The 24352-nt window shown below is 40.4% G+C and overlaps 1 protein-coding gene across 10 annotated transcripts in view; it reads left to right on the top strand.

Moving 5' to 3' along the window:
- The window catches only part of LOC122557767 (myb-like protein X), an 84677-nt gene that overhangs the window by 37897 nt on the left and 22428 nt on the right, over positions 1 to 24352 (top strand). For 4 of the 10 annotated variants that reach the window (XM_043705741.1, XM_043705737.1, XM_043705738.1 and 1 more), the window contains 6 exons: positions 753 to 827; positions 1463 to 1525; positions 6096 to 6224; positions 12146 to 12274; positions 20403 to 20531; positions 22283 to 22411. In XM_043705741.1, coding sequence (XP_043561676.1) covers positions 753 to 827; positions 1463 to 1525; positions 6096 to 6224; positions 12146 to 12274; positions 20403 to 20531; positions 22283 to 22411 — 654 coding nt within the window. The remainder of the gene's footprint in view (positions 1 to 752; positions 828 to 1462; positions 1526 to 6095; positions 6225 to 12145; positions 12275 to 20402; positions 20532 to 22282; positions 22412 to 24352) is intronic. The other 6 variants (XM_043705742.1, XM_043705743.1, XM_043705744.1 and 3 more) reach the window with 6 other exon arrangements.

Here is a 24352-nt window from a genome sequence, read left to right as displayed (position 1 = left end):
GGGGGGGGGGGGGGGGGGGGGGGGGGGAGGGGTGGGTGGTGCGGGAGATGAGGAAACTTGTGAAGTCAACATTGATTCCATATGGTTGCAGTGTTCCAAGGCTGAAGATGAGGTGTTCATCCTCCAGACGTCATGTTTTTAGGATTTGGTGGTGGAGCAGACCCAGGACTTGCATGTCCGCCGAGTCAGCACTGCCCTCTTACACTGTCCTACGTGTCCATCTCCTTCCCACCTATCCACTGCCCTCTCCACTCCGATCTATCACTATCACCCCCCACTGCCATCCACCTACTGCATTCTGAGCCATCTTCCCCCAGACCCACCCCCCCTCCCATTTATCTCTCAGCCCTCTTGGACCCCACCACATTCCTGATGAAAAGGTTATGCTCAAAATGTGACTTCTCCTGCTCTTCGGATGCTGTCTGACCGGCTGTGCTTTTCCAGTTCCACACTCTGCAATTGTGTACAATTAAAACAAATTAAACATCATTGAACAGTGGCAAACAAATTAACAATAGCAATTAGATAATAGATTTCACTTTAATATTTACAATACTCCAATGTTTGGTTCTGCTATATTATACTTCATCAGTGAAAGACTTGAGACAAATGTTTTGTTGGAATGTTATCAAAACTTCATTGTAGAAGGAAATTCAACAATAATGTAGAATGATTTGCTTCTCAAAATATCACATTTAGAATCCAAATCTTTGTCAGCTCACAAATATCAATATTTTCCATTGTTATTAAAGGACCACCATCACCTGAAGAAAGTGAAAATTGTCCTCTAATACCAGTACAGCAGAGGGTTGCTGACATTGAACAAAGTAAGTATTAATGCCAAAAACACAACTTCCATCCTTACTCAAGTATTCAGTCCTACATTCTCCAATAATTAGATTCCAAGTAATCTCACGTGCTCTTCAATTGTAAAGGAATTTGCAAGCTTTACCCAGCCTCAAGGCTTTGTGCAGTATCACAGAATAGTATATAGGACTATGTCAGAATTGCAAATGTACTTGGGAAGTATTTGTGTTATTGTCAATAATGAAGAAAATTATTTCAAATACAAAAGAAAATGCTGTAAACCTAAAATAAAAACAAGACAGTCCAGAAACACTCAGCAGATAAGGTTAAATCTGTAGTGAGGAACTAAATTAATTTTAACAGATTAATTCATTAACAAATTAAACATAATTGAACAGTGGCAATCTAATTAGTAATAACAATTATATTAAAGGTTTCACTTTAATATTTACAACACTTCAATGTTTGGTTCTGCAACATTATAATGAGCGGTGAAAGACTTAAGATAAATGTTTTGTTGAAATGTTATCAGAACTTCATCATAGAAGGAACTTCAAGAATAGTTTAGAATGGTTTGCTTGTAATAACGTCACATTCAGAAAAATTCGAATCTTCAGCAGCTCGCTCATGTACATTTTTTGCATTATTATTAAAGGACAATCAACACCGAAGAAAAATGAAAACAATATCGGTCAAGCAGTTACTTCCTCCAGAAGAAGTAAGTATTCATGCCAAAAACATAACTTCCATTCTGACTTGTGTACTCAGTCATATATTCTATTACAATAAGCTTCCAAATAATCTCAGGGTGCACTTCAATTGGAAAGGAACTTGCAAACTATTCCTAGTCTCAAAGCTTTGCACAGTATCACAGAATAGAATCCAACACCATGTACTTGAGGAAGTATTTGTGTGATGGAAAGCATTGTCAATAATGGATAAAATTATTACAAACTCAAAAGAAAATGATTACAGATGCTGGAAACCTAAAATAACCACAGGACAGTCCAGAAACATTCAGCAGATAAGGTTAAATCTGTGGTGAGGAACAAAGTTAATATTTAAGATTGGGACATTTCACCTCTTCTAATGACGGATCATTGGACTAAAGCACTCGTTCTGTTTGTCTCCATAGAGACTGAGCAGTATTTCAAGCTGTTACTGCTTTCATTTAAAAGTGTTTTGCGGTGGCTTTGTTTGAGGAGAATAATTTTCACTGTAGGCAGAGACCATTCTCCTCATTCTCATAATGATCTCAGGGAGCTATTACATGCAATAAGCAGAATCAGCTGAATAACTGAGGTGCCAGTAGATAGGTCACAGAGACCACTTTTAAGCAAAGTAGTCACAACGGTGAATGCAATATCTTGCCATTACATTTAGGCTGCAGAATAGTAATGACCTCAAGGTCTTTTCTGGAACTGTCTGGAGATCCTGATATTCCCAGCCTCAGTAAATATTAAACAGGGAAGAGAGAGTGAGTGAGAGAGTGAGTGTTCGTTCTTAATTAAGCAGATTGCAACCAAGGAAACTAAGTCAGTTTGAGAATACACTCTGTGTAATATAGGGAAAATTACACAACAGCAAATCAGAACCAAATTACCCAAGTTTGATTGAGCAATAACTGTTGCTGTGAATTCAGTTTAGAATTTTATCAAGAACACTGAAGGGAAACATGAAAAAATAGTGTCTACATCATGTTTGTATTTATCTGTTTTGTAGCTCTGCTAACAATTAGTGGTATCAAGAAATACCATGAAATCTTACATGTCAGCAAACCAAGTCTGAGTTGGGAAGTTACAGTGGTCAGTCTTGATGTGTTGAATGTTTTATATGACAGTGGAAAGGAGGGGGAGCAAGAACAAATAGGCTATTTCACTGGTAGATTCCAGTGGAAATATTCACAAGAGAACAGCAATTATCACAAAAGTATCACAAATATATCAGTTTCATGCAAACAAAGATGAGCACTTGGCGCTGAGTATCCATGACAACAATGCAACATCTTTACACATTCCTGCAGCATTTCACTGTATGGTGATGTATCCAAGGTTGTTGGTCCCATTGTCTTTGTACAGATGGTACAGATTGCAAGCCCAGAAGATGTTGTCAGAAGAGACTTGGCAAGATATTGCAGTGCATCTTGTACAGGGTGCGCACTGCTGCCACTGTATATTTGTGATTGAGGGAGTTTAACGTTAAGCTGAGGGCTAAGCTGCCATTCGGTTGGGCTGCTTTGTGCTGGATATTGTCCTGGTGCTGGAGTGTAGTTAGAATCACACTATCCAGGAAATGGGAGATTATTGTTTCATTCTCCTGACTTCAGCCTTGTTAATGGTGAATCAAGTCAGGGTAATCAGGAGAGGATTTGCTTGCCATAGAATTGAAAGCTTCTGACTAATTCGTGATTCTGATCAATTTCTGGTCAAATATTACTCCCAGAATCTTGACAGTGATGATTCAGCTAATGTCCTTAGATGTCAAGGAGGAAGAAGGTTAGATCCTCTATGGCTGGAGATAGTAAATGTTTGACATTTGTATAGTGCCAATGTTACATGCCTATAAAGCTGTTGGGCTATAACCTGGTGTTGTGTGAGTTTTAATTTTGTCCACCCCAGTCCAACACTGGCACCTCCACATCTTGCCTATTATCAGTCTTGCTGCTTACAAACACAGTCTGTTTCAGTATCACAGAGTCTTGGTTGGGACTGAACATTGTGCAATCATCGACAATCATTCTCACTTCTGACCTTATGATGGTGTTAGGTCATTAGTGAAGCAGCTGAAGGTGGTTAGGTGTGGGACACTGCCTTGACATCAGCCTGCAGTGATATCCTAAAGCTGAAACGATTAGCCTCCAAGAAGCAGCCATCCTCCTTTCAGACTCCAACCAGTGGAGATTTGTTCTCCATTTCACAATGTATCCACATTTGGCAGGGCTCCTTGATACCATCCTTGGTGAAATGTTGCCATGTTGTCAAGGACAGTCACTCTCACATGATCTCTTGAGTTCAGTTCTTTTCTCCATGCTTGATGAAGATTTTATTGAGGTCAGGAACTGTATAGCCTTAGCAGAAACTGAACATCAATGAGTTGGTTGTTGCCTGAACAACTCAGATTCCAGTGTGAAAACTCACTTGATAGAAGATAAGGTTTATTTTTCCGATTTAGGAACTCTGTTGGCCAGGCACTATACATGTTCACATGAGACTGTAAATGTGCGTTTAACAAAAGAACAGAAGTTAATTTTCACTGAAAGGAAAATCAAACCAAGCTTTTAATTTTTTTAAAGGTTCTGTCAAAGAATAGCTGAAAGAATATGCAACCCTTTTCCAAGCAATATCCTTTACAGACACTGAACACCAGGGAAGTATCACTCCTTCCATCCCTTTAAAACTTAAAACTAAACTGACAAAGTTGCCAATGAAGTCTTGTGGTGTCTTTGTGCTTATTCACTGGATGTCATTCTCTCTATCCTTCTCCAAGACACAGGAACAGGTTAACTGACTGACTTTGCTTTGACCTCACTATTTGTCGCTGCAAAAATAGCTCAAGATTTAATTCCTGCTCAGATGGCCTGAATGTATTCATTGACAAAAAATGACTGCTCTGTTGGAATGGATCTTTTCTTATGGACTCAGTCTGTTCAACCTTCAGTCCCCACTGAATGCTTTCCCTCACTATATCCTCCCTTCCCATTTGAAGTAATTTTACTTCTAATCAGTAAGGCTCCTCCACAGCCTCTGTCATTTTTCTGTCTGTTCTGTAACCTTATAACCCGGAATATTTTGTTCCCAGTCCTGACCATCACACAGCCATGTCTCAGTCATGGCTCTTACATCATATCTACAATTTGTATCAGTGCCTGCAGCTTGTTTAATTTATTCGTTATTCTCAGTGTATTCATGTAATGAACTCTGATTTGGACCAAACACTATAACCTGTCCCTCAGCGCTGATGCTTAAGTCACCTATTTATTATTTCAGTCCAATGAAGTTTAATGAAGAAACTTCTTATTCTTTTGCCATTCGCCCTCATGTCTGAATTAGGATTCCTGATAGTTTCTTGGCAATCTGTCATGTTCCTTGAAGTATAAACTGTAATAACTTCTTGCAAACAACACTCAATATTTTAAAGTACCCATGACTACCTATTTAGCCTTTCAGATAACACATTGGTCCCAGGTTGGTTCAGGTACAGCCCATCCCAGTATTACAGGTCTTTTCTGTTCCAACATTGAGGCCAGTGCCCCACATAATGAAATCCGTCTTTCCACTATCTCTCCTTTAACCATGTGTTTACTTCCATAATTTTCTTATGTCTTTGTCAATTTGAATGTGGCTCGATTAATAATCCAGAAATTGTAACGCTCGAGGTCCAGTTCTTTAATTTGCTCTGAATTCCTGATATTCCCTAAACAGGACGTGTGCCAATTGTTGGTCTCAACATGGACTACGACAACTGGATCCTCCTTGTCTCATTCCAATATCCTTTCAAGCTGCTTGAAGATGTCTCTTACCTTGGCACCAGGCAGGCAACACACCAAGCACAACTTTGCATCTTGCTGACAATGGATGCTATGTATATCCCTTATAATAGAATGCACTACTATTATCACTTTTCTTCCTGATCCACCTACTTGAATAGCTCTTGTACCATGGTGCAGTGGTCAGTTTGCCCATCAGTTGGACCCTCTAGCAGCAGGTGATGGAGAGCACTGACCAATGGAACTGAGCAGTTTGTTGGGACATGTTCCACCAGCAAGTCATAACAGTGAGGGACATGAGATAGAGCAATTAAAAGGAGTCTCGCTGGGGAAAAAAAAAACAAGGTGTGTTTGGTAAAAGTAGGAGAAGATAGGCAAAAGCATTGCTCAGCTCAAAATTATCCCACAGACATCCTTCCATGCAAATAGTTTCTTGCATATCCCTCATTTATGTTCATGTTTGTAATAAACTGGCACCAGTGGAATAAAGAACTCTGCTTCACCATCTTTCAGTCAGCAGTATATTCAAGTTTCATATTACTTATGGTCATCTGGCTTACTAATGTCATGTACTACTTGGTGTCAATTGATGATTACCATTTCCCTTTGTAAAGTACTTTGGCTCATTTTACTGCTTTAAAGTGGTGAATAAATGAAAGTTGTTGCATTTGTTTCACAAGTGGTATTTCAGCATGCTGTGCATGTATTATCTTTGGACATTAGCTAACAGCACGATTACTGGTCCTCCTTCTCCAGTCTGAGGTTTACACTATTGACACTTATTTATTTTGCATGAATGTAGAAACACAGGAAATCCACAGAGGCAAAGAAAGCCATGAGGACAGGAAAATGCAGGTCACTGATCACCTCATCCAAGATCAGTCGCAAGATGTACATAACCAGGAAGCTGAAGGTGAAATTAATCAAGAAGGTAATAACCTCTGGACGATTAAAAAAAAATTGTATGATATAATTTGGAGATACAGGAAAGGAGTGCAGTAACATGACTTTGTTTAAAACTGTAAAGGGAAGGTAGAAGATAGTCAGGGACAGATACTCAAGCTGCAAATTATTTTACATTGATACAGAAAATGTCTCTCAGATCTACTCGTGTATAGTATTAAAGCTGTTCGAGATTTTCATCTTTCCAAGAATATCTGTGATGCATGCAACTTGAAATTCAATGGCATTTTCCTGTTTGCATTTCCAACAGCTCATTCCAAGTCTCCTCCAATTTACTTGCCCAGCACACCTACACTCAGAGTTATGGAGCTGTACAGCATGGAAACAGACTCTTTGGTCCAACTCATCCATGCTGACCAGAACGTTGAATTATTCTCATCCCATCAGCCAGCACTTGGCCCATATCCCTCCAAACCCTTCCTATTCATATACCCATCCAGATGCCTTTTGAATGTTGTAATTGTACTACTCTCCACCACCACTAGCAGCTCATTCCACACACACACCATCCTCTGCATGAACAAATTGACTGTTAGGTTATTTTTAAATCTTTCCCCTCTCACCTTAAACCAATGCCCTCGAGTTTTGCATTCCTCCATCCCAGGAAAAAGATCTTGGCTATGCACTCTATCCATGCCCCTCATGATTTTATAAACCTTTAGAAGGCCACCCTCTGACTCTGCAGCCCCAGCCTATTCAGCCTTTCCCTATTGCTAAAAAGCCTCCAACCCCAACAACATCCTTGTAAATCTTCTCTGAACCCTTTCAAGTTTCACAACATCCTTCCCACATCTGGTAGATCTGAATTGAATGCAGTATTCCAAAGGTGGCTGAAACACTAAGCCACAACATGACCTCCCAACTCCTATACTCTGCACTGACCAATAAAGGTAAGCATACAAATTGCCTTCTTCACTATCATGTCTTCTGGGATTCCACTTTCAGGAACTACGAATCTGTGATTCCAAGGTCTTTGTTCAGCAACGCTCCTTAGGACCTTACCCTTAAGCGCATTGGTCCTGCCCTGATTTGCCTTTCCAAAATGCAGCACTGTGCATTTATCTAAATTAAACTCCATCTGCCACTCCTCAGCCCATTGGCCCATCTGATCAATGTTCTCTTGACTATGAGGTAACCTTCTTCGCTATCCACTACACCTCCAATTTTGGTGTCATCTGCAAACTTACTAACCATACTTCCTCTGTTCACATGCAAATAATTTACAAAAATGACAAAAAGCAGTGGATCCATCACCATGGCACACCACTGGTCAGAGGCCTTCAGTCTGAAAAACAATCCACCACCACCACCCTCTGTCTTCAATCTTCAAGCCAGTTCTTCCTGTAATCCATGTCATCTAATCTTGTGTAACATCCTACCATGAGGAACCTTGTCAAATGCCTTTCTGACATCCATACAGATCTCGTACAGATCAATCCTCTTTGTTACTTCTTCAGAAAACTGCATCAAGTTATGGAGACACAATTTCCCACGCACAAAGCCATTCTGACTATCCCTATTCAGTCCTTGTCTTTCCAAATACATGTAAATCCTACCCTCAGGTTCCTCTCCAACAACTTGCCCATCACCAATATCAGGTTCACCATCAATAGCTCCCTGGCTTCTCCTGACCAGCTTTCTTAAATAGTGGCACCAGGTTTGCCAACCTCCAATCTTCCGTCACCTCACCTGTGACTATTGATGATATAAATATCTCAGCAAGGCACCCTGCAATCATTTTCATAGCTTCCCACAGAATTCTAGATTACACCTGACCAGGTCTTGGGGATTTATTCATCTTTGTGAGTTTTAAGACATCTAGCACCACCTCCTCTGTAATATGGACATATTTCAAGATTTTTCAATATTTATAGCCAAATGTTCCCCATCTTCCAAATTCTTTCCCACAGTAAAAGACTCATTTAGTTTCTCCCTCATCTCGTGCAGTTCCAGACATAGGTGGCCTTGCTGATCTCTTAGGGGCCCTATTCTCTCACGAGTCGTTTTGACCTTTCGATTCTCCTTAACCCGATTTGCCAAAGCTGTCTCATGTCCCTGCTTTCCCCTCCAGATTCCCTCCCATAAGTTTTCTGTACTGCATTTGTAATCTTTGAGGGATTTAGTAGATCTCTGCTGTCTATGCGTGACACATGCTTCCTTCTTATTCTTGACCAAAAACTCAATTTCTCTCATCATCTAGCATTCCCTATACCTACTGGTCTTGCCTTTCACCTGAACAGGAACTGAACTCTCCTGAACTACCTGCCTTCCTCTCCTACCTTTCTTGGAAGTGACCCATCTACATGACTGTATTTTCGGTTTCTCTCTCTCCTCCAATGGCCATCCATTTCATCCCCCAGCTCCGACAAATTCCTCTAACCTGCTCTCCAACCAATCCATGCAGTGCAATAGGACTTGCGACCATACACACTTGCTGCAGACACACTCAACAGTAACATGGAAACTCTCCCTAATCTCCCACATCCAACAGGAAGAGCACATCACTCCACCGAAGGCCATCTATGCACCTCAACAATCTTCAGACTCAGAAAAATATCTGTCATACTGCTCTAAAAAACACTGCTCCAGGATAACTTAGTACCTATTTTCATTATTTTAATCAAGAGATGGATCTTAATAATAACACTAAATCAAAACAGAACTCACTCTACTCACTAATATAGATTTACATAAATAAACAGTAAGGTTACACTTTAAAAAGCCACTTAGCTGCTTCCCTGCTGTGAACTCCCCCACATAGGTCTCTACCGAATGGGGTTCCGCCTTACCAATCTAATTCCCCACCCACTCCCAGCACTGACACTTTAGACCCTATCAGCAGATTGGTTACAAATGCTTGACTCCAAATGGCCTAACCTGCATAAGCACTTTGTGAATGATATTATTGACATCATGGTTTTGATGGAATCCTGACTGAGGATGACAACTTCCCGTTAATGAAGCTTCTCCAACTGTCATTGTTCTCCACCGCCATCTGGTGGCAGTGTAGTCCTTGTGGTAACTAACTCTGGCAGGTTCACCATTTATAAGGATCTTTTTCCACCCCTCTCAATTCTTATTTAAAATCCCTTTTCTATGGTTTCCAATTTTCGATCATGCCAAATTTCTCAAGGACATCATGATTATTTTCTTCCCTCAGCTTCTCCCTTGAACAACTTCTCATCTTTGAAGATTTGAACTATTATTTCAATTTATAATAGTCCCTCTCTTTTCTGAGTTCACTGCCAATCTATTCTCACACTTTCGCCTTCATATAAACTACCCTAACACACATCCACCCTTGCCTTCACTACTCCCATCTTCTCAGCTGTAAATAATGCCATCACTGATCATTTCCTTGTATCATTCTCAACTCACAATCCCACTTTCAACCTTATTGTGTCTATCTCAAGTCACTTGCAGTGATGTTATCAAATTCCCACTGCTTAGCTTTTGACCATCCATTCATCATGACACTTCTGAACATGCAGATCTTCTCAGTCATACCCACAGCTCGAGCTGAGATGTCTTTGGCTCGATTGAAACCAACCATGCCCCATCTGTAACATGCCTCTTATCTCAATTTATTTAATTCAAAGGCATGAAGGTCACTTGGGTTAACAATTCACCATATGGTGTGGTAGGACCATACAGAGCACTAGGTGATCCTGCTTTCTCTTGCACTGTGTAGACTATATTTCAAGAACACCCTAAAATTCAAAGATAACCTGTAGGTTCCTGTCACTGCAAAATGTTTGCTTAAACCACCACCCCCTTCTTGTTAATTCTCACCTCCAGAAACATGTGCAAGACTTTCATAGATATCTTTGGCATGGAGGTTGAGTCACAAGGATTTCCAGTGTGATTGTGACAAGGGTAAACAATCTCTCCTCTTCCCTGATTTGCCGGCTGCCTTTGTCAGGATTGGACACACTATCTCCCTGTGCTCGCTCACCCAACTATGTGGGACTGAGGTCACTTGGTTTCATTTATATCTGTCCATTTGTAGCTGGAGAGTCACCTACTTCTTCATGGTCCCATACTACTATCTCTGGAGTTTCCCAAGGATCTATCCTTATCCTTCAGTTTTTTTTGTCTACAGACTACTCCTCAGCAACTTTATGCAATAACAAAATTTTAACTGCTGCATCAAATACACTCTTCACTCGGCTCTAACTCACCACCAAAACTCTGCACTCAAATACTGTCACTACTTTGTCACATTGATTGATCAGTACTAGAGGAGCAGAAATTTGCCCGAGCTAAATATTGAGAAGGTTTGATTTCCTAGACATCACCTCCAATCCTCTCTCTGATAACAGTCTCAAGCTGACATCAAGATAACCTTTCCAAACATGCACTTCATCACCAAGGCTACCAACTTCCATGTCTGAAACATTGTCCAAATCTTTCTCTGTGTCAGTTTGTTTGCTGCTAAAACACTCATCTATGCTTTTGTCACTTGTCGGGTTGACTATTCTAGTGTACTTTCATCCAGCTTCCCATCTTTCACCCTCTTGAAATGTAAGCTCATACAAAATCTGCACCAGTCCTAATTCATACCAATGTCTGTTTGCCCATTGCCCTATTGCTTACTTTTGGCTCCAGGCCTGGTAATTTCCAACTTTGTTTTCAAATCCTGCCCTTGTGTCATTGCTCCCTCTATTATTAACTTTTCCTGTCCACCCTCCACCCAACTGGAATCTTGCAAAATCCTAGGAAATTGTTCTACCACTGATGGTTGTGCCTTCAGTTGTCTAGACCCTGAAGTCTAATATTTTTCACATATTTCTCTCTGCCACTACCTCTTACTCCAAAGGTGCTTCCTAAATGCATCATTTATCAAACTTGTGTGTGATGGACCCTCCAGCAGCAGGTGATGATGGTGTTGGTGAGCACTGAGCAAGAGAGCTCAACAGTTTGTTGGGACATCCTCCATCAGCAGGTCATGACAGTGTGGGACATCAGCTGGAGAAAGTGAAACAGAGTCTCTCTTGGGGGGAAAAACAAGGTGTAAAAGGAGGAACAGATAGACAAAGGAATATCTCAGCCCAAAATTATCCCACACATTTCCTTCTCTGTAAATGCAGTAAATGCTTCAATAGACAATAGGTGCAGGAGTAGGCCATTCTGCCCTTCGAGCCAGCACCACCATTCATTATTATCATGGCTGATCATCCTCAATCAGTATCCTGTTCCTGCCTTATCCCCATAACCCTTGATTCCACTATCCTTAAGAGCTCTATCCAACTCTTTCTTGAAAGTATATAGAGACTTGGCCTCCACAGCCTTCTAGGGTAGAGCATTCCATACACCCACCATTCTCTGCGTGAAGAAGTTTCTCCTCAACTCTGTTCTAAGTGGCCTAGCCTTATTTTTAAACTGTGTCCTCTGGTTCAGGACTCACCCATCAGCGGAAACATGCTTCCAGCCTCCAGAGTGTCCAATCCTTTAATAATCTTATACATCTCAATCAGATCCCCTCTCAGCCTTCTAAACTCAAGCGTATACAAGCCCAGTTGCTCCAATATTTATTGCATTACTTTAAATTAATTTCATGTTTGTAATTATCTGACACCAGTGGAATAAATAATCCTGCTTCACCATCTTTCGGTAATCTGAAAGTTCAAATTACATATTACTTATGATAATCTGCCTTACAAATGTCATGTGCTACTTGGTGTCAAATGATGATTACCAATTCCCCTTGCAATGTACCTTGGCTCATTTTAGAGCTGTGAAGTGGTGTATAAATGTAAGTTGTTGCATTTGTTCCACAAGTTGTATTTTAGCCAGCAGTGCATGTATTATCTTTGGATATTAACCAACAACATTTCTCCAGTCTGAGGTTTACACTGTTGACATTTTATTTACTTTGCATGAATGTAGAAACACAGGAAATCCACACAGGCAAAGACAGCCATGAGGACAGGACAATGCAGGTCACTGATCGCAGCACACAAGATCAGTTGCAAGATGAAAATAACCAGGGAGCTGAAGGTGGAATTAATCAAGAAGGTAATAATCGCAGGACAATTGAAAAAAAATTGTACCATATAATTTGGAGACAGAGGAAAGGAGTACAGTAACTTGACTCTATTCTCAACTTAAAAGGAAAGATATTCCGGGGGAGATACTTTAAGTTCAAATTACATTAAAGTTATATGAAAAAGTCTCTCAAATGTACTTGTGTATGGTATGTAAGATCTTCAAGATTTCATCATTCCAAGAATATCTGTGACGATTGCAGTGATTCCTGAAAGATCATCACCAATACCATTCCATTCTCAACTTGCACCCTCAGAACTGTCCTTCATTTCACTTCTAGCTTCTGGTCAGGCACATTTCCCTTTTGGTAACCATTTTGTCCCCTAAAACTAATACCTTAGCCATTTCCTAATTTTCTACTCCCAGTTTCTTTATTGATTTATTTCATGACACTTTACAGTCATTTAACACTTTACAGTCATCTTTTAAACTTTGAGAATTACTGGAATGCAATGTTGGAATTCTTGCATAATCATATGCATAATAATAATATTACTAATAATCATAATAACAGGCAGTCAAGCTAATGGGGTCTGTTAAAGGAGTTATTTTTTACTTCTCTTCAACCTGAGGATATTATTCACAATGATGGGAAAAGAATGGTTTCCTTGAAGGAACCAAAATTCCTGTATAGATTAATTTAGTCCCTGACAATCATTTTCAATCACATTTATTGGACTAATTCCGGTGAATATTGCTATAGTCCTTAACCTCTTTCATTATAAATATCTATATCAATTGTAGAAACTACAGTAATTGTCTCTGCCACATATATGGCCTCTGCTGTTATTATTGTTGCTTAATGATTATTACTTTCAGCTGTGATCCTGCAATTTTGGAGAAAGTGATGCTGGAGATCAGAGTCAAAGGTGTGGTACTGGAAAGGCACAGCAGGTCAGGCAGCATCCGAGGAGCAGGAGAGTTGGCGTTTCGAGCACAAGCCCTTCATCAGGAATGTGGGGAGGGGGGTGGTCCCAATTGGGCTGAGATATAAATGGGAGTGGGTGGCGCTGGGGAAAGGTAGCTAGGAAGGCAATAGATGGATGAAGGTGGGGCGTAATTGTGATAGGTTGGAGTGCAGGGTGGAGCAGTTAGGTGGAAGGAAGATGGACTGGTTGGACAATTCATGAGTGAGGTGCCGAGTTCTGGGATAAGGTGGGTGGTAGTGGTGGGGGGGGGGTGCGGGAGATGAGGAAACTGGTAAAATCGACATTGATTCCATGTGGTTGGAGGGTTCCAAGGCTGAAGATGAGGTGTTCATCTTCCAGACGTCATGTTGCTGGGATTTGATGGGGGAGGAGGCCCAGGACTTGCATGTTCACCAAGTCGGCACTGCCCTCTTGAACTGTCCTACCATCTTCCTTCCCACCTATCCACTGCCCTGTCCACTCTGACCTATCACCATCACCCCCCACCGCCATTCACCCATTGCATTCTGAGCCATCTTCCCCTAGGCCCACACCCCCTCCCATTTATCTCACAGTCCCCTTGGACCCCACCACATTCCTGAAGAAGTGGTTATGCTCAAAATCTTGCTTCTCCTGCTCCTCAGATGCTACCTGACCGGCTGTGCTTTTCCAGTGCCACACATATTGATTCTGCAATTTTATACAATTAAAACAAATTAACTGTAATTGAACAGTGGCAAACAAATTAGCAATAACAATTACATAAAAGGTTCACTTTAATATTTACAATACTTCAATGTTTGGTTCTGCTATATTATACTTCATCAGTGAAAGAGTTGAGATAAATGTTTTGTTGGTATGTTAGCAAAATTTTATTGCAGAAGGAACTTCAACAATAATGTAGAATGGTTTGCTTGTAAAAATATCACATTCAGAATCCAAATCTTTGTCAGATTGCTAATATCATATTCACCTGAAGTAAGTGAAAATTATCGAAAACCAGTTCATCAAAGGGCTGCTGACTTTGAACAAAGTAAGGATTAATGCCAAAAACACAACTTCCATTCTTACTCAAGTATTCAGTCATATATTCTCCTACAATTAGCTTCCAAGTAATCTCATATGCTCTTCAATTGTAAAGGAATTTGCAAACATTCCTCAGCGTCAAAGCAGTAGAATACAGGACCATGTTAGAATTGCACATGTACTTAGGAAGTATTTGTGTTATTGTCAATAATGAAGAAAATTATTTCAAATACAAAACAAAACGATTATAGATGCTGGAAACCTAAATTAAAAACAGCACAGTCTAGAGACACTCAGCAAGTAACGTTAAATCTGTGGGGAGGAATTAATTAGATTAGATTAGATCACTTACAGTGTGGAAACAGGCCCTTCGGCCCAACAAGTCCACACCGACCCGCCGAAGTGCAACCCACCCAGACCCATTCCCCTACATTTACCCCTTCACCTAATACTACGGGCAATTTAGCATGGCCAGTGCACCTAACCTGCACATTTTTGGACTGTGGGAGGAAACCGGAGTACCTGGCAGAAACCCACACAGACACGGGGAGAATGTGCAAACTCCACACAGTCAGTCGCCTGAGGCGGGAATTGAACCCGGGTCTCTGGTGCTGTGAGGCAGCAGTGCTAAACACTGTACCACGTGCCGCCCAAATTAACAATTTAATTCATTAACAAGTTAAACATAATTGAACAGTGGCAATCTAGTTAGTAATAACAATTATATTAAAGGTTTTACTTTAATATTTACAATACTTTAACGTTTGGTTCTCTGACATTATAATGAGCAGTCAAAGATTTGAGATAAATGTTTTGTTGAAATGTTATCAGAACTTCATCATAGAAGGAACTTCAAGAATAGTTTCGAATGGTTTGCTTGTAATAACGTCACATTCAGAAAAATCTGAATCTTCGTCAGCTCACTAATGTACATTTTTTGCAGTTAGTAAAGGACAACCAACACCGAAGAAAAATGAAGACAATAACAGTCAAGCAGGTGCACCCTTTAAAAGAATTAAGTATTCATGCCAAAAACATAACTTCTATTCTGACTTGTGTACTCAATCATATATTCTATTACAACAAGCTTCCAAATAATCTCAGGGTGCACTTCAATTGGAAAGGAACTTGCAAACTATTCCTAGTCTCAAGGCTTTGTGCAGTATCACAGAATAGAATCCAGCACCATGTACTTGAGAAGTATTTGTGTGATGGAAAGCATTGTCAATAATGGATAAAATTATTACAAACACAACACAAAACAATTATAGAACCTAAAATAACCACAGGACAGTCCAGAAGCAATCAGCAGGTAAGATTAAATCTGTGGTGAGGAACAAAGTTAATTTTTAAGATTGGGACATTTTACCTGTTCTAATGAGGGATCATTGGACCAAAGCACTCATTCTCTTTGTCTCCATAGAGACTGCTCAGTATTTCAAGCTGTTACTGCTTTCATTATAAAAAGTGTGTTGTTTGAGGAGAATAATTTTCACTGTAAGCAGAGACCATTCTCCTCATCCTCATGATGATGTCAGGGAACTATTACACGCACCTGAGCAGTTGGATGGGTCCCTCATTCAGTGCAATTTTAAAAATCAGCATTTTCAACTCTGTAAGATATGTAAGAGTAAGATCTGTTGCAGCGAGCTCAAAAGACTCACCATGTGACAGAACCATGATGAAGCCATTTATAGTACTCCTTCAGTAGAATACTGAAAACTCACCTGAATTGAATGCTGACATCATGGGGTGAAGCTTGAATGCAAACTCCTATTACTCACAAACACAAAGTAATTGCAATAAGCAGAATCAGCTGAATAACTGAGGTGCCAGTAGATATGTCGCAGAGACAACCTTTAAGCAAAGTAGTCACAACGGTGAATGCAATATCTTGCCATTACATTTAGGCTGCAGAATAGTAATGACCTCAAGGTCTTTTCTGGAACTGTCTGGAGATCCTGATAATCCCAGCCTCAGTAAATATTCAAACAGGGAAGTGTATGTGTGTGTATACAGTAAAATGCAAGGTTACCATAAGATTGGTACATTCAACATGCTGTTTGAGAAGTTGCTACCAAGTACTCTGAAAATTCTCACTTTTTGTGGGTCGTCACGTTCTTAATTAAGCAGATTGCAACCAAAGAAACTAAATCAATTTGAGAATACACTGTGTGTAATTTAGAGAAAACCCTACTCAACAGCAAATCAGAACCAAATTACCCAAATTTGATTGCACAATAACTGTTGCTTTGAATTCAGTTTAGAATTTAAACAAGAACACTGAAGGGATACATGAAGAAAAGTCTCTGTATCATGTTTGTATTTATCTGTTTTGTGGATCTGCTGACAATTAGTGATATCAAGAAACACTATGAAATCTTAGATGGTCAGCAAACTAACTCTGAGTTGGGAAGTTACAGTGGTCAGTCTCGAGGTGTTGAATGTTGTGTATAACAGTGGGAAGGAGGGGGAGCAAGAGGTTTCAGTGGAGATATTCATAGAACAGAAAGTATCACAAACACATCACAAATATATCAGTTTTCATGCAAACAAAGATGAGTTACCATGACAACAATGCAACATCTTTTCACATTCCTGCAGCTTTTCACTGTATTCTAATGTATCCAAAGATGTTGTCCCATTATCTTTGTACAGATGGTACAGATTGCAAGTCCGGAAGGTGTTGTCAAAGGAGACTTGGAAGGTTATTGCAGTACATCTTGTACAGGGTGCACACTGCTGCCACTGTATATTTGTGATTGAGGGAGTTTAACGTTAAGCGGAGGGCTAAGCTGCCATTCGGATGGGCTGCTTTGTGTTGGATGTTGTCCTGGTTCTTGAGTGTAGTTAGAATCACACTATCCAGGAAATAGGAGAGTACTGTATCATTCTCCTGACTTCAGCCTTGTTAATGGTGAACCAGAGTAGTCACTAGAGGATTTACTCTCCACAGAATTGAAAGCCTATGACAAATTCTTGGCTTAGATCAATTTCTGGTCAAAAGTTACTCCCAGAATCTTGACAGTGATGGATTCAGCTAATGTCATTAGATGTCAAGAAGGAAGAAGGTTAGATCCTCATGTTGCTGGAGATAGTAAATGTATGACATTTGTGTAGTGCCAATGTTACATGCCTATAAAGCTGTTGGACTATAACCTGGTGTTGTGTGAATTTTAATTTTGTCCACCCCAGTCCAACACTGGCACCTCCACATCTTGCCTATTATCCGACTTGCTGCTTACAGGCACAGTTTGTTTCAGTATCACAGAGTCTTGGTTGGGACTGAACATTGTGCAAACATTGACAATCATTCTCACTTATGATGGAGCCAGATCTTTGATGAAGCAGCTGAAGATGGTTAGGTGTACATTGACATCAGCCTGCAGTGATATCCTAAAGCTGAAACGATTAGCCTCCAAGAAGCAGCCATCCTCCTTTCAGACTCCAACCAGTGGAGATTTGTTCTCCATTTCACAATGTATCCACATTTGGCAGGGCTCCTTGATACCATCCTTGGTGAAATGTTGCCATGTTGTCAAGGACAATCACTCTCACATTATCTCTTGAGTTCAGTTCTTTTCTCCATGCTTGATGAAGATTTTATTGAGGTCAGGAACTGCATAGCCATAGCAGAAACTGAACATCAATGAGTTGGTTGTTGCCTGAACAACTCAGATTCCAGTGTGAAAACTCACTTGATAGAAGATAAGGTTTATTTGTCCGTTTTGGGTAATGCATTGACCAGGCACTAAACATATTCATATGAGACTGCTAATGTTGTTTTATCATAAGAACAGAAGTTAATTTTCACTGAAAGGAAAATCAAACAATGCCATTAATTTTTTAAAGATTCTGTCAAAAGATAGCTGAAAGAAAATGCAACTCTTTTCCTAGCAATATCCTTCACAGACACTGAACACCAGGGAAGTATCACTTCTACTTTCCCTTTAAAATTTAAAACTAAACTGACAAAGTTGCCAATGAAGCCTTTTGGTGTCTTTGTGCTTATTCACTGGATGTCATTCTCTCCATCCTTCTCCAAGACACAGGGACAGGTTAACTGACGGACTTTGCTATGACCTCACTACTTGTCGCTGCAAAAATAGCTCAAGATTTAATTCCCACTCAGATGGCCTGAATGTATTCATTGACAAAAAAAAACTGTTCTGCTGGAATGATTCATTTCTTATGGACTCAATCTGCTCAACCTTCAGTCTCCACTGAATGCTTTCCCTCACCATATCTTCCCTTCCCACTTGAAATAATTTTACTTCTACTTCTCCACAGCCTCTGTCATTTTTCTGTCTGTTCTGTAACCTTATAACCCAGAATATTTTGTTCCCAGTCCTGACCATCACACAGCCATGTCTCAGTCATGGCTCTTATATCATGTCTACAATTTGTATCTGTGCCTGCAGCTTGTTTAATTTATTCCTTATTCTCGATGTATTCATGTAATAAACTCTGATTTGGACCAAACATTATAACCTGACCCTCAGCACTGATGCTTAAATCATTTGATTATTATTTAAGTCCAATGAAGTTTAAAGAAGAAACATCTTATAATACTGCCATTCGCCCTCATGCCTGAATTAGGGTTCCTGACAGATGTTTGGCTCTCTGACACGTTCCTTGAATTAGAAACTATAATAACCTTTCCAAACAACACTGAATATTTTAAAGTACCCATGACTACCCTATTTAGCCTTTCAGATAAGATATTGGTCTCAGGTTGGTTCAGGTGCAGCCTATCCCAGTATTAAAGTCCTTTCTGTCCCAATAATGGGGCCAGTGCCCCACAAAATGAAATCCCTCTTTCCTCTATCTCTCCTTTAACCATGTGTTTACTTCCATAATTTTCTTATGTCTATGTCAATTCGCTTGAGGTTCAGTTCTTTAATTTGCTCCGAATTCCTGATATTCCTCGGACAGGACGCGGTGCCAATTGTTGGTCTCAACATGGACTATGACAACTGGATCCTCCTTGTCTCATTCCAATATCCTTTCAAGCTGCTTGAAGATGTCTCTTACTTTGGCACCAGGCAGGCAACACACCAAGCACAACTTTGCTGTCAATGGATGCTATGTGTATGTCTTATTATAGAATACACCAGTATTATGACTTTTCTTCTGATCTCTCTTCTTCTTCTTCTAATATTATCACTTCCCCCAACTTGAATAGCCTCTTGTGCCATGGTGCAGAGGTTAGTTTGCCCATCAGTTGGGCCCTCTAGCAGCAGGTGATGGAGAGCACTGACCAACGGAACTGAGCGGTTTGTTGGGACATGTTCCACCAGCAGGTCATGACAGTGAGGGACATGAGGTGGAGCAGTTAAATAGAGTCTCACTGGGGGGAAAATAAAACAAGGGGTCTTTGGTAAAAGGAGGAGAAGATAGGCAAAAACATTCCTCAGTCCAAAATTATCTCACAGACATCCTTCCATGTAAATGCTGTAAATAATTTCTTGCATATCGTTAATTTATTTTCATGTTTGTAATTACCTGATACCTGTGGAATAAAGAACTCTGCTTCACCATCGTTCGGTCATCAGTAAATTCAAATGTCATATTACTTATGGTCATCAGCCTTACTAATGTCATGTACTACTTGGTGTCAATTAGAGTCATAGAGATGTACAGCATGGAAACAGACCCTTCAGTCCAACCCGTCCATGCCGACCAGATATCCCAACCCAATCTAGTCCCACCTGCCAGCACCCGGCCCATATCCCTCCAAACCCTTCCTATTCATATACCCATCCAAATGCCTCTTAAATGTTGCAATTATACCAGCCGCCACCACATCCTCCGGTAGCTCATTCCATACATGTACCACCCTCTGCTTGAAAAGGTTGCCCCTTAGGTCTCTTTTATGTCTTTCCCCTCTCATCCTAAACCTATGCCCTCTAGTTCTGGACTCCAAGACCCCAGGGAAAAGACTTTGCCTATTTACCATTTCCCCTTGGAAAGTACCTTGGCTCATTTTACTGCTTTAAGGTGGTGTATAAATGGAAGTTGTTGCATTTGTTTGACAAAGTTGTATTTTAGGCTGCTTTGCATGTATTATCTTTGGACATTAGCCAACAGCACGATTACTGGTCCTCCTTCTCCAGTCTAAGATTTACACTGTTGATACTGTTATTTACTTTGCATGAATGTAGAAACACAGGAAATCCGCACAGGCGAAGTAATCCAAGATGACAGGACAATGCAGGTCACCGATCACCTCATCCAAGATCAGTTGCAAGATGAACATAACCAGGAAGCCGAAGGTGGAATTACTCAAGAAGGTAATAATCTCAGGACGATTAAAAAAATTTGTACAATATAATTTGGAGATACAGGAAAGGATACAGTAACATGACTCTGTTTAAAACTTTAATGGAAAAATAGTAGCAAGTCTGGTAGAGATGCTTTGTGTCCGAATTATTTTAAATTCATAAAGTAAAACTCTCTCAAATTGACAATGTGCATGGTATTTAAGATCTTCCCGATTTTCATCATTACAAGAATATATGTGATGAATGCAACTTGAAATTCAATGGCATTTTCCTTTTGCACTTCCAACTGCTCAATCGAAGACTCCCAAATTTCTTGCCCAGCACACCTAGACTCATAGAGTTATGGAGCTCTACAGCATGGAAACAGACCATTTGGTCCAACTCATCCATGCCTACCAGATATCCTGAATTATTCTTGTCCCATTTGCCATCATTTGGCCCATGTCCCTCTCAACCCTTCCTGGTCATATGTTCAACCTTTTAAGTGTTGTAATTGTACCAGTCTCCACAACTTCCTCTGACAGCTCACTCCGTACACTCACCGCCCTCTGTGCGAAAAATTTGCTGGAGAGTCACCGACGTGTTCATGCTCCATGCTATTATCTCTGGAGTTTCCCAAGGATCTATCCTTGTCATTTTCTGATTTTTTTTTGTCTACAGGCTGCTCCTCAGCAACTTCATTCAAGTACAAAATTTCAACTTATGGATCATGGCTCTTCACTCAGCTCTAACTCACCACCACAACTCTGCACCCAACTACAGTTACTGCTTTGTCACACTGATTGGTCAGTACTAGAGAAGCAGAAATTTGCCTCAACTAAATAATGGGAAGGCTCAATTTCCAAGACAACGTCTCCATTCCTCTCTCTGATAACTGTCTCAAGCTGACATCAAGATAAGTTTTCCAAATGTGCACTTCGTCACCAAGGCTATCAACTTCCATGCTTGAAACATTGTCCAAATCTTTCTCTGTGTCAGTTTGTTTGCTATTAAAACACTCATCCATGCTTTTGCCACTTGTAGGGTTGACTATTCTAGTGTACTTTCATCCAGCTTCCCATCTTCCACCCTCTTGAAATGTAAGCTCATACAAAATCTGCACCAGTCCTAACTCATACCAATGTCTGTTTGCCCATTACCCCATTGCTTACCTTTGGCTCCAGGACTGGTCATTTTCAAGCTTGTTTCCATCTCCTGCCCTTGTGTCATTGTTCCCTGTATTATTAACTCTCCCTGTCTGTTTAAGAGCTCCACACTCCTCCCATCTTGGATTCTTGAAAAAACCTGTTGGGAAATTGTTCTACCATTGATGGTTGGGCCTTCAGTTGTCAAAGCCCTAATGTCTAAAAGTTTTGATATATTTCTCTTTGCCTCTACTTCTCACTCTTAGGATGCTTCTTAACTGCTTCATTTACCAAACTTGTGTGTGATGGACCCTCCAGCAGCAGGTGATGATGGTGTTGGAGAGCACTGAGCAAGAGAGCTCAGCAGTTTGTTGGGACATCCTCCATCAGCAGGTCATGACAGTGTGGGACATCAGCTGGAGAAAGTGAAACAGAGTCTCTCTTGGGGTAAAACAAGGTGTAAAAAGGGGAAAAGATTGACAAAGGAATACTTCACCCCAATATATCCCACAGGTTTCCTTCTATGTTAATGCTGCAAATCCTACCTTGTGTATCCTTAATTGATTTTCATGTGTGTAATTACCTGACACCAGTATTTACACCGTTGACACTGTTACCTACTTTGCATGAATTTAGAAACACAGGAAATCCGCACAGGCAAAGAAAGCCATAAGGACAGGACAATGGAGGTCACTGATCACATCAACCAAGATCAGTCGCAAGATGAAAATAAACAGGAAGCTGAAGGTGGAATTAATCCAGAAGGTAATAACCTCAGGATGATTAAAAAAAATTGTACAAAATAATTTGGAGATACAGCAAAGGAGTACAATAACATGACTCTATTTGGAACTTTAAAGGAAAGGTAGAAGATAGTCTGGGAGAAAGACTCAAGCTGCAAATTATTTGATGTTGATACAGAAAATGTCTCTCAGATCTACTCATGTATAGTATTTAGGCTGCTCGAGATTTTCATCGTTCCAAGAATATCTGTGATGAATACAACTTGAAATTCAATTGCATTTTCCCATTTCCAACAGCTCATTCCAAGTCTCCCCCAAATTACTTGCCCAGTACACCTACATTCATAGAGTTATTGACCTGTACAACATGGAAATAGACCCTTTGGTCCAACACATCCATACTGCCCAGATATTCTGAATTGTTCTAGTCCCATCTGCGAGTATTTGGCCCATGTCCTTCCTAATCCTTCCTATTCATATACCTATTCAGATGCCTTTTAAATGTTGTAATTGTACCAGCTTCCACAACCTCCTCTGGAGGCTCATTCCATACATGCACCATTCTCTGCGTGAACAAGTTGACTCTTAGGTCCCTTTTAAATCTTTCCCCTCTCACCTTAAACCGATGCCCTCCAGTTTTGGTTTCCACCAGCCCACCAACTTGGCTATGCACTCTATCTATGCCCCTCATGATTTTATAAACCTTTAGAAGGTCACCCTTCAGCCTCTGACACTCCATGGAAAGTAGCCCCAGCCTATTCAGCCTTTCCCTATTGCTAAAAAGCCGTCGACCCCAACCACATCCTTGTAAATCTTTTCTGAACCCTTTCAAGTTTCACAAAATCCTTCCCAAAACAGGTAGATCAGAATTGAATGCAGTATTCCAAAAGTGATCACAACAATTCAGCCACAACATCACCTCCCAACTCCTATACTCTCCACTGACCAATAAAGGCATGCATATTAAATACCTTCTTCACTATCCTGTCTTGTGGGATTCTATTTTCAGGGAACTATGAATCTGTGACTCCAAGGTCTGTTTGTTCAGCAACACTCCGCAGGACCTTACCATTAAGTGTGTTGGTCCTGCCCTGATTTGCCTTTCCAAAATGCAGCACCATGCATTTGTCTAAATTAAACTCCATCTGACACTCCTCACCCCATCAACCCATTTTATCGATGGCCTGTTGTACTATGAGGTAACCTTCTCCTCTGTCCACTACATTCAATTTTAGTGTCATCTGCAAACTTACTAACCAGAACTCCTATGTTCACATGCAAATAATTTTACAAAAATGCCAAAAATTACTGGACCCAGCATCAATCCTTGTGCACACCACTGGTCACAGGCCTCCAGTCTGAAAAGCAACCTCCACCACCCCCCTCTGTCTTCAATCTTCAAGTCAGCTCTGATTCCAAATGGCTAGTTCTCACCATATTCCATTTCATCTATTCTTGCTAACCATTCTACCATGAGGAACCTTGTCTAACGCTTTACTGAAATCCATACAGATCATGTGCACCACCCTCATCAATCCTCTTTGTTACTTCTTCAGAAAATTGCATCATTGGGGAGACATGATTTCCCACACACAAAGCCATGCTGACTATCCCTAATCAGTCTTTGACTTTCCAAATACATGTAAATCCTGTCCCTCAGGCTTCCCTCCAACAACTTGCCCACCACCAATATCAAGCTCACCATCAATAGTTCTCTCGCTTTTCCTGACCACCTTTCTTAAATAGTGGCACCAGGTTTGACAACCTCCTATCTTCCGTCACCTCACCTGTGACTATCGATGATACAAATATCTCAGCAATCACTTCCATAGCTGCGCACAGAAGTCTAGCGTACACCTGGTGAGGCCTTGAGGATTTACCCACTTTTGTGCATTTTAAGATGTCTAGCACCACCTCCTCTGTAATATGGATATTTTTCAAAATTTTTCAATATTTATAACCC

Source organism: Chiloscyllium plagiosum, chromosome 16 (genome assembly GCF_004010195.1).
Source record: "Chiloscyllium plagiosum isolate BGI_BamShark_2017 chromosome 16, ASM401019v2, whole genome shotgun sequence".
Lineage (NCBI taxonomy): Eukaryota > Metazoa > Chordata > Chondrichthyes > Orectolobiformes > Hemiscylliidae > Chiloscyllium > Chiloscyllium plagiosum.
The sequence above is the reverse complement of the archived record's forward strand: the minus strand, read 5'-3'. Positions and strand labels throughout refer to the sequence as shown.